This window comes from Sander lucioperca, chromosome 14 (assembly GCF_008315115.2).
Source record: "Sander lucioperca isolate FBNREF2018 chromosome 14, SLUC_FBN_1.2, whole genome shotgun sequence".
Taxonomy (NCBI): Eukaryota; Metazoa; Chordata; class Actinopteri; order Perciformes; family Percidae; genus Sander; species Sander lucioperca.
In genome coordinates this window covers 16,793,983-16,805,901 of record NC_050186.1, presented here as the reverse complement: position 1 = coordinate 16,805,901, position 11,919 = coordinate 16,793,983, and the positions used below count along the sequence as shown (strand labels likewise).

General features: G+C 41.4%; 1 protein-coding gene across 6 annotated transcripts in view; it reads right to left on the bottom strand.

The window, feature by feature from the left end:
* rbms3 (RNA binding motif, single stranded interacting protein) overlaps window positions 1–11,919 on the bottom strand; it is a 306,928-nt gene that overhangs the window by 220,725 nt on the left and 74,284 nt on the right. For 5 of the 6 annotated variants that reach the window (XM_035991632.1, XM_035991635.1, XM_035991640.1 and 2 more), the window contains exon 3: window positions 8,833–9,027. The exons of the other annotated variant lie outside the window; for it this stretch is intronic. In XM_035991632.1, coding sequence (XP_035847525.1) covers window positions 8,833–9,027 — 195 coding nt within the window. The remainder of the gene's footprint in view (window positions 1–8,832; window positions 9,028–11,919) is intronic. 6 annotated transcript variants of the gene reach the window in all.

The following is an 11,919-nucleotide window of genomic DNA, read 5'->3' as shown; positions in this document are numbered from 1 at the left end:
CAATACTACAGCCCCAGGCAGCCATTTATGAAAACCCATCTGGGCACTGATGTCTGTGCATGCAAGTGTGTGCGTGTCTGTATGTGTAGCTAAAAACCAGGGCATGATCGCAGTGAAACATTATGAATTAAGGTCACATCTACAGCTCAGGATGTGTGATTTATGTTCCTCTGCCTTGCCCTGTCATTGACTAATCACCTAAACAGAAAGTAACAGGTGCAGACTGATTTTGTGAAGAACAATTTCACAGATGAGACGCTCTGAATTTGCCATTAAACACGGCCAAGAAACAGCACTAAGCCAGCAATGACATGTAAATATGACAGTCCACATGATCTGAACAAGAGAAGACACCTCTTTAAATCCCTGCAAGATCTGCCAGCACCCTTCCTAAACCACCCTCGAACATCTCCCATTGTGTCCAACATCTAATATCAACCACGAACCGCTGTTAAATAAAGACTGGTGGCATACCGCAGCTAGGAATTTGCATGGACCGCCCGCTCTTGTGAAATAGGAAATGAAACATGCGGAGGCTTGGAAGCTCCGTCAGATTCTGGATATTCCTGTGGTCTGGCTCTCAGGATCTTGTGGCCGGGGCCTTTAATTCCTAATGGCGGAGAACGTCAGGCTCTAGTCACGACAGGAAATGCCTGCTAGGTGAAACATCCGCCCAAAGAGCATTCATTCAGAAGTGTCAAACACACTAGGTATCCCTATGAGCTGGATTGCTGCATGGGTAAACAAAGTGCTTTGTCATCATGACCATGTTCATTTGGTTAGAATCCAGTAAGCTGCAATAGTATTTAAAAGGTTTGATTTTACAACCTGGAACTAGTTCTGTGGAAACTAGTCATTTATTTAAATAAAACACTGCAAAAGCTGGAAAACAATGCACCTGTTAGAAAAGTGTAATCTTCTGGGCTTATGCTGTTGATTTCAATGCGTGAAAATACAAACATGGTGTGAAACACGCAATTCACACTTCGCTGTTTTTACCATAATTCACTGGCACCGTCAACCGGGACTGGCAAAGCCCAGAAAACTGAACTACATTTCTTAATAGAGTATGGAGGACATCTATGATGATGACAAATGTGAAGGTGTGTTTTACAATACTACATAAGGGCATGGATATACTGTATTTACAATATATAAACTGACAAGTACTGGTGATACAAGCTTCAAATTTACTGTGGCAATGCCTTCCGATGCAAAGATAATTACTGTTGTCTACTTTATGCTCCTAGCAATTTACTGAAAAGAATGACTCAGAAAATACATTAGTGTTGGCAGGAGTTTTAATGATTTGATGCTTTTGCCTAAACAAACAGAAATTCGCCATTATACACGGTAATTCCAGAATAAAAATGGAGGCAGATATATTGCAGTAACTTGATGGTGTTGATACTGTCAAACAGTGTGTGTGCGTGTGTGTGTGTGTGTGTGCGTGTGTGTGTGTGTGTGTGTGTGTGCGCGCGCGCGTGCGTGCGTGCGTGCGTGTAAATGTTGCTGTGGAGGAGAGGGGCGAGGGAAGGAGGTGTGAGCAAAGGGTGTCATAAGTAAGTAAATGCACATTCGTACACAGAGACACACTCACGGCACTCAGTCACTCTGCCTCAGTGTGCACTGTTGAAGCAAATTAAGGAAGCCTTGGCAGCCTTTTAATGGTCTGTCACAGTCTAACAGGTTTAGAGCACTTACAATGGACCCAGGCACTAAGCCCGACAGCTCGCGCTTAATTGTTCAGAACCTGTATGTCTGTGTGTGTAAGTGTGTGTATTGTTAGAGCCATTCTGTGCCCTTCTGTGCCAGTAACTAAAGTCATTGATTCTCATTATGAGGACAGATAAGATAGACACTTCCTGTCTGTCAGTCGGTCTGACAGACTGATTCAATAATATGAGTACTTCAGCTTATATGTTATGATGAATGTGGTGCCAATATCTATGTTTCCAACCACATTAATTTTAGAGAAAGTGATCTTAAAACCCAATGTATTCGTGCACAGTTACATTCTCATTCGGTTGAGCGTAGAAAGTTAATTGTGAGGCTATTTCCACAAAAAAGAAATTGTGGAATTTCTTAGCAATTCAAATAAACCATCCTCAGACAGAGACAAAGACATGCAGAGCACAAAGCCATAAGTAGATTGAGTTATTGACTCAAGCAGCTGATGGAAACAAAACATCAAGTGTCTCAATTTTCAAGAGGTGCCTGAAGAAATCAACAAAGCAAATAAAAGCATTTGTTTATCACTCTGTAACCCACTCTTTCAGCAAGCAAAATGGCCCACAAAGGAGGTGGCGGTGCCTAAAAATCCCTTCTAAATGGTTGGAGATTCTGAGCTGTGTGACCTAGAATATGTTTGACAATTTTCTTTTAATTAGGCCTCGAAGACACGACTCATTCCAACTGCTGTCCCGAGAGCTAAATTAATTACTGAGACAAAGCCCATTCTAGCTCATGGCAAAGATGAATCATTGCCGTATTTGGAGAATGAGCAATGCTCTTCATTCAAGGGCTGATGAAAAGAGACTTAGAGTCTAAAATGTAAGCTACTGTACTCCATCACAAAGTCTCCACAAGGATCCCCCAGCGGCCCCACACATGTACAGTACACATCAGCATCTGCTGCCTCTGAATTCACATTCTCTTGGATGGAATATTTCTTGGAAGAATGGATCAAAAAACATAAACTGGGACTTTTATGATAGTTACAGTACATCCAAAATCGGTTTTGTCCATAACACCCATCCATCACTCCCTACTTCCCTTCTGTCACACCTTACTTGCCTTTTCACTTTCAATATTCTGATCTTTTTGCTTTCCTGGGTGATCCACAGATAACAAGCTTCAACTCAACTGCCTTGTGCAGGCCATTAGCCAGCGGATGCACACTCACTCACTGCCAGCAGACAGGCCATTCATTCAGCTAAATGACTGTGTCATCTGTCAGCCTGTATAAATGGGTGTTTGTGAGTTATGGCTAATTAAGCTAATCACAACACCAAGGATTATGCCAGAGCCCAGGCCTCACAAAGAGAGACAGATGAAAAGGTGAGTTGATCGCAACTACCTGATGAATTTGCAAAGATTGGTAAATGCGACGATTTGTCATGGATATCTTTAATATACTTATTTTTGTCATATATAGGGGTGGGAATCTCTTGGCACCTCACGATTCGATTCCGATTCAGAGGCCAACGATTCGATTCTAAACCGATTATCGATGCAACAATTTTTTAATGTATATTTCCATGCGTGTTTTAAAAAAATATACATATAAATCTGAGTTTGCTACTCAGAGTTTGCTAATCACTTCTTAGACAAAGCAGCTCGACAAAGCTTAGATTTTGACATATACAATATTTGTCATACACAAGTTTTAATGAAATGTTTTGTCTACTGAGGTTTTTGTTTGGTAGTCGTTCCATGCTTAAGCCTTAAACATGCTTGTGAAAGTCACCTTCTCTCCCAGTAACCTTCCATGTCAGAGGCTCAGTCATGTTTAAAGGTGGAGAATTGGCTTCTTAGAACATGAAACATGAGGTGGTCAGATGTAATGTGCTAAAGTAGATGAACACCCTATATGTGTTTTGCCTAATTATTTTATGTATGTCTTATTAGATCACGTGTATATATACAAAAAAATGTTTTTCCTTTTGGCCATTTTTGTGTGTTTTTTTTCTGCCTAAACTCTAAGTTGTTGTCCATTATCCCATCCTCTTTCAGTCACTCTGTTTTCTGATTTGTACTTGTCTGGAGACAGTAACTTTTAAATAAAAATCAACACATAAAAAAAAGAAAAGAAAATCTTAAATAAAATAAATAATCGATTATTAACTTATCAGAATCGATAATCAAATCGTTCTAGAGAGAATCGCGATGCATCTAAGAATCGATTATTTTTCCCACCACTAGTCATATATTAAACAATGGGAACGGGAACTTGTAAAACAATAGCAGAGCACTACTTTGCAATCAGGGATTTGATTATACTTTCTGTATGTTTGTTGTTTCTGTCTATTCATCTCTCTCTGATTATCACTTATTTTCTCACACTTGCAATGCCCCTTTTTCTCTCTTTTCTGAGATTTCAGACCTTGTGGACCCTAACGATGTGCCAGGAATCTCTACTAGCAGGTTTGTATTGACTGAATGATTGTCCAGTGTGTGCTCGGCAAGTCTAATGAGGTAACAACCCGAGTTTGCTCGGGCGACAACTCCAAATTAAATTGAAGGGTTGACAGGGATGTCCATGTCCTGAGATAAAAGAGTCATAACCCACTCAAATGTTTTCATTAGGGTAAAAATGTGTCTTGTTATCTATGCCTGATAAGATGAGAATTCCCATACGGAAGGACAATATATGGTAATGGTCGGCCAGCAAACAGTTCTTGCACCCAATACGCCAGCAGTGGAGTATTTGTTATCCTAAAGGAGAGAAAAGCTAGTTTTGTCCTCTGCGGCATGTGTGTAGGTATGTGTGTCTCTATCTGTACGTTATGAAGAGAGATGAACTCTGCAGCAGTACATAGACGCAATGCGGGCTGGCCCTTGAGAATCAGAATTCATCCACAGTTTTTCCTCGCATATCTTGTACCAAAAGGACCAAAGGACTCTGGCACATACACACTCACATCAGCATAAGCTCTGATTAACTTGGTTATAAGCACGCTACATGGATGCAATTAGCTGAAGTAGACCATGCTGGTTGTGCAGTTTCTCCCAGTTGAATACAGTTACATAGACCAATACGGCTATTAAGCCAGGACAAATGCGAGACCATAATTCCCAAGCATGCCTAACATGCAAAATAATGAAACGCTATCACAAACAAAAGCAATATCTGGACTGCGGAGACCAAGATGATTAAAGCAATGTTAGAAACATCTGGATATTAGGTTTGGGAGATAATCTGTTGAATGAGGAAGCATACCATCAGAAATGAAACAGCTCAGAGGTCAGATAGAAAAATGTGTTTATATAAGCAACGAAAGTTGACGAAGAACACATGGTCTTTTTTTAGCAACGTCTCGCTGCTTCTTGCAGTCACACGCATGGAAGAGTCAGAAAAGGTAAGAGGCTTGCCCAAAAAATGTCTCAAAGCTAGAAGCTGCATATCAAATATCCCAAGAGCAACACTCCACAAGCAGAGTGAAAACTCAATTTACAATGTCTACACTTTACCTGACACCTATATCTACACCTTACCTTGTATGTTCACTGCATTATTGTCATCACCCATTAATGAGCTCCGTCACACCAACTGGTGGAAAGTACCTACACAGAATGTTTCCTTTTCTTTGCCAGTGTGCTTCTGATCAATTCTCCATAGACCAGAAAATCCATAATTTGCAGCTTAGTCACAGTCAAGGCAATAGGAGCCTTTGCAGCCATGTGGCTTTAAGTAAAGAATCCAATAACACCAAGTGCCATCATTAGTTTGTCAGGTTTTATTACACTAAAGTACCTGAAGGGTGGTCCACTCACCACAGCTGTTATCCAACCTGTTTAGCTGTTTGGTTAAGAGTAACAGTGATGTGAGGTGAGACACTTGGCATCCTTCAGTCACCACAGTCCATGTGTATCCTCCTCTGCCTCTTCCTCTCTCACCCCATTTGCCCTCCCCTTATTTGTATTGCTCTAATGTGTCCTCGGTCTATCTGTCTCTTCTGCTTTTTGCTGTCTACATCGCTGTCCCAATTCTACTGTACATTATTTCACTCTTAGTAAAAACATCAACGCAGCTAAATGTCAGATTATGAATACAATGAACATGCACAATGAACATGAACATGCTAACATTTGCAGATTAGCACTAAAAAAGTATAGGTGAGGTTGACATGAATGTCAAACTAAAGTATTAGACGTAGCTAGATTTTGACCTGATTATGTGGCCAGTGAACATAATGCAGGTAGCAATTATGTTTCCAAAAAATGTATTTGGCAACAGAAATTCATAGTAAATAAAAGTATTTTGTAGGAGTTGAAAATTGCATATTCACAGTAAATAACACAGTCTCTCTCTTTGACTCTCTTTCTAGTCATAGCTACTGACTTCTACATGACTTTCTCCGCTGCCATTTTGTCATACCACCTTCCCCCCTGAGGGATCTTCATCCCACCATATTAAAAGTGGAAATGTATCTGCTTCCATTGTAATTACAAACTCTTTTGGAGGCAAAGCTTCTTGAGCTCTGCTGGATCCTTGCTTGCTTTTCTACTTCCTTTATTTACTCACCTCCCTCAGCCAAGAGGACAGACACATGCTGAGCTATCAGTTATGTTTTTCTTCCCTTTTTGCTGGGCATTCTTTGCATCTAATATGCCTGAAATTACAATAGCATTTAGGGAGGCAATAAAAACAATGACATAAATGGGGAGGGTGTTTGAGAGAAACAGAGAGAGGAGTCTGCATTAGTTTGTTTTTGAATTGTGGGGATTGCTGTTCCAGTATGTGTTGCATATGAGAAGCTATAAAAATGCACGAGGCAGACTCAAAAGGCTGGAATCATGCCTTTGTTTACTGTAGTATCTGGATTAGCCATCTCCAGGCACCGTGAACACTCATTGAGGTCTAAGTGTGGAATCGCAACCCCAGGATGAAAGCTTGATAGTTGGGGAGAAATTATTTTCTGCAGGGATGAAATGAAAACTACTGAAAAGACAAAAACGTTCCCATGAAAACAGGCCAGTTAAAGCCAGCGGAGGGTGCTACAGTTTGAGGGTGGAGGGTCAAGATCAGGGCAGGTGTTTGATGATCCCGTAGTGATCTGTTACCAAGCGGGTACTGTGTGAGAAGTGTGGCCTACCAACAGCCCACAAAAACATACACACAGGACAACAAAGTGGAGAATAGAAAGAAAGAAAAAAACTAGACAGAGGTGCGTCTGTTGTGAATTATTGTGAGTGTGTTGTCTGTTTCAAATCAATTTAGGGATTTTAAACTCTTGTCTGCTGGCTTTGAGTTACACCCAATATGTATTTCCTGGAATGTCTCAGACATAAGTACACTGACATAATAAAAACAGTGCATTGAATATACAGTACATTGCAGTGAAAAAAATATTTGTGAGTGTAGGGCGGGCTCCAGCTGACTGTCTGAAGGAGCTCCTGGACATTGTTTTATATAATAAAATAAGCCAAACTTCTGTGGCCATTTTTCAGTCGTATTGTGATTGTGAATATTGAGGTTCCATACTCATTAAACACAACTACTGTATGTCTGGTGAGACAAATGCTATTTTTTAATCATAGGGATAGATGTCTATGCTGATGCCATTTAGAAAACCAAAGACCATGCTTAGTCAGAGGAGGACAAATGTGGCTTTATGTTAGTTTCGGCCCAGTTAGGTCAAAGAATTCAGACACTCCTGGGTCACAAATGTGGATGTTGATACCGATGACTGTGCTCCCCAGGGGTGTAGCACTGAAGAACAGGAAGGACCACGATGTTCCCAAAAACATGTGACGGAGCCCCACCACAACTATAACCACAGCCACAGCGTTTATGGTCTGTCTTGGGGAATGTTCTCTATTGTTGCTTCCTGTTTGTGCGCAACACGGTTTAACACCCCCATGCTCCTCTTTGCCTTAGGTGGTGCTGGTAGAAGCTATGACAGTGGTAATGGTGGTGTTTGTCAGTGACACACAACAGCTCAATAATGTCCTTCCCGCTCCTGCTGCTCAAGAAGACAGCCAAGTCTGCACCGAGCTGGGAAAGAAGGCTTCCTCTCAGTCACAGGACTAATAGCTCTGCTGGCTAATAACTTTCACCACAATTACACTTTTAAGGGCCACCCACTCCTCATCAAAAGAGCAATGTTTCTTGTTTATCGGTCTTGTTTCCCTTTTCTCATTTGTATTTAATTAATAATAATCATTTCCTTCCTGCTAACTATAAAAGTCTGAATGAATGTGTACCTTGATCCCAGGAATAGCATAAAAGGAATGCCACGTGCAACCAGGAGCCAACGTACAGTGATGATTATCATATCTAAGTCCAATCCAATTTCTTCACTCGTTGCATGCAAACTCTTCAAGGGAGTCTCAACATGTTGGCAAATAGGCAGCTGGGAATGTAAGTGGTGCGTATGTAAGATGAGAGAATCAGACTGTTGTAATGGAAATAAAAGAGAATGAGAGAAAGATTTGGTGTGAAGGCCTTGTAAATACATTTATTACAGGAAGAAATACAGGGAAATAAAAACCTGTCAAATCTTTGTTTCCAGCTCTGTGACTGTGACTGCAACATGGCGATAATAAAATTCCTCAATTTGGCTTGTGCCTGAGTTCCAGTCACACCCCGAACGTTGCATTAGAGAACCAGATCGCACCAATAAAGTCAAATCAAACGGATTGCAGAACAGCAATTAATTCTAAGGATAATGACAAGGGAAGCCATCCAAAAGTGTCTCTACCTCAATTAGTCTCTCATTGCACTGTCGTTGCAGAGGATGGATGAAAGAAAAACAAATTAAGTTGCAGAGAAAAGAAGGAGAGAGAGAGGGTAAAAGGAAGATATAAAGCAGGGGGAGGAGGGTGGAAGAAATAGTGAGATACACAATGAGGGCTTGAGAGAAAAGAGTGTGGGAAAGAGGGAAAAGATTAAAGGGAAGCAATAGAGAAGGGGGGGGGGATGGAGAAAGAGAATTTGCTGTGTGCATAAGAGCTTCCCTGATAGTAACAGCCGCTAATGGACACCAGACAGAGAGAGTGATTAGAGAGACAGAAAGAGCAGAGAAGTATTCTAATAAATGAGAGCAACAAAGAAGAGACAGAGGGACATCAAGTGACAAGGAGAAAGAAGAAATCTGCTGTACTCACAGCTGTATGGGCAGGGCAGTAGGTGTAGCTCGTGTGCGAGGACTGAGGGTATTGATGCAGGGGTTGTTGATGGTGGGATAGGTAGTGATGCAGACTTGTACGGGTGAAAGAAGGGATGCTCCAGGCCCCTTGATCACCACTGCTACCAGTGGCTGCTGCCTTACTGCTGTGGTAACCTCTCACCGCTGCACTTGGCTGGTGGGTAGGAAGGAAGGATGGGAAAGGGAAACAGGAGGTTGGGGAAAAGGGAATTGCAAAGAGGTTAGTGTGAGTGAGAGACGGAGAAGAAGAGAGGAACTGCGAGGGAGTGCAGTGACAAATGTTACCGTCAAGAACATCAATAGCATAACTGCGAGCAGCCTCCACAATGCAGCGGGCAAGCACTGACAACTGACTGCCAGCTCACTGACCTGTATCGAAAGAGAAAGCAGGACGTGGGGTTGATCTAAAATTTCCATAACAGAGAATCAAAATTGTTCACACACTTTCTTTTCACTCATTTTCTCCCTCCCTTCCTCTCTCCGAGCACCAGATGTTGTGAAACCTGCCCTCCGTCGCGGTCGAGATGTGTTCTTGCTGGAAAAGTGCTGATTGGTTTGATAAGATACTTGGATTACAGGCTGGCAATGGGCTTCCCAGTGTGGCATTATGTATAGGGTATCAACAGGGTCCAGGAAACACAGGGCTGAATCTGCTGACAGGCTGGCTTATGCCGCTCTGAGATGGGTTACCTGGGCTGTCATGGTTATTGGAGCACCAAAAAAAAAAATACAGGACACACAAATGCTGATCCGTGGCATTTTAACAAGACTTTGGGCAAATACTATAGTATTTGCAAACTCTGGTTAGCAGTGCCACTTAGAGTTTGTTTTAACATGTATTAAGTCTCCAAACAGCAGGTATTATTGCATTAGGTACTGCATAAGTACATTTGCTGTCCAAAGAAAACCATGTACCTTCCAAAATAATTTTTCAGAAAAACTGACAGTGTTTTATGGGCTGATTCTTTTACGTCATAAGCATTGTCACAAAGCTGAAAACAGGGTAGTTTTTTTTTTTTTTTAATCTTTGTTCGTACTTCAGTACAGCGGCATACTTTCACCCTGAGAGTGGACATACGCTTTTATACATACTACAATCGGGGCTCTGCACACACAAAAACAAGATTGCGACCTCACGATTGCAAGAAGTAGCGCTCAATTGTTATTGTTTTTAGTTGAACAGCAAGAAAGGTTTTGTATGTCCAACCACTTAACGACAACATGACGAAGGATGGGGAATACAGTACATATTTACAGTACACAGTACGCACATATTGAGCAGCAAACATCTGCGAAACAGTTCAGATTTCCGCTAATGGGAGCATTTTCTCCTTTTCTCTGTTTTACATTATAAATTGAAAACCTTTGGGTTTTGGACTTTGGTTTAAAAAAACGTGCCCTGGGCATTTTTCACTACTGCAGACTAAACAATTACAAATTATTAAAGTATGAAAATCATCGTTAGTTGCAGCCAGATTGTTTAATACAATCACTAATCTTGAGTGCATTAAACAGAGATCTTAAAGAAATATGAAAATAACCATTTTTATCTAATAAGGTTTTTATTAGATTATGTTTGCTGCTCTGATCTTTCTGATTACACTCCCCGGTGAAAACACATGAAATATGATGCAGTCTAAAGACCATTTTGCCGTGATTTATTTTACAGTGTGCAGAACAAAGACAAATCACCTTGAATGAAGCACAGCTGTACATCACTAGTGAGCATTAACAGTCCCCTTTAGCCCCCCGTTGGATTTTCACTGAGGTCAGAGGCCATCCCACACAGGGGATACTGAGGGGGAGTGCTGGCAGTAATATAGACTCACAGCTGTGCTTAGAAAGCTTGCCAGTCTCGTATTCTTCATCACGAAAGAACCGCAGGGGGAGAACGTAAGCCAAAGTTCAGTCTAAAACATACAATATATAACGACAGGTTTAGGCTTCATGTTAATATGAAACAGAAGGAGGCTGTTTCCCCCAAAGTAGGATAAATGCATTCATACAGTACAGCATAGAGTGCATAGAGGAGCATGGAAGAGGCCCACTGGTGTAATAATACCGGAGGTCCTGGGGAAAAAATAGACAAATATGGGAAGCACTGATTTTGAATCACCAGGTTTTGAACAGTGTCGAAAATGGAAACTTCAATTGCAAGAAAAAAAAAATCAACCAAGTTTTGTGTATTTCTTCCTGCTTTTGTTGTTGTTGAGCGGTTCTTTTCTCTCAGGCCTTAAATGACAGATTTAGTCATAGGGTCAAAATTTGAGAACTGTATGTGGGCAGGCTACTCACAACACATCAGCATTTAGAGCTATGCCTCACTGATGCACGTTATTGAGTGCTATAGAGACATTCTCACACTATTATACATCCACTGTAAAAGCCAGAAGGAAAGAAACAGCCCCATGTATGGTACATTAAGCTGCATAGCCACAGCCGCTACTTTAACGCAAGTATTCACCAGTTCACAGAGTTTAAGTGCAGCCCCAAGCCATGCAACAACCTCCACTGGCCCTATAAATGAGGATTATTCAGCCAAAGAGGAGGTATTTAGGACTAATGCATCAGTGTTTTGTTAAAGACCCCATCTCAAGGGAGAGACATATTTTAAATATGTTTTATGCATATAGTGTACGTTATATGGGATAACAGAGTCATTGATGAAAACATTTTAAGGCTGGGTTGCAATGCTGCATGAATGACAAGATATCCTCCTTCATATCGCAGGGGCTGGGTTGTGTTTTAACATGAGGCTGAGAACCGAGGGTCTTGACATTCCTCGACTGAAATGCACGATTGGTCCCCGGACTCAGTCTCATGTCACAGACTTTCAGCGGCTCGTCAGAGAGCTACACTCTGCCCATATTTCTCCATTTTATATAAGGGCCAATCAGATCTGGTTACACAAGGCTTTTCCTCCTCCGAGGGGGAATGTTTTACATGCTGGCAAACAGATGTGTGTATGTGGTGGCTGGTGTGTATGTGTGTATGTGAGTGTATGCATGTGGTTATGTTTCTGTGTGTGCTGCGGTTGATTTGTTTA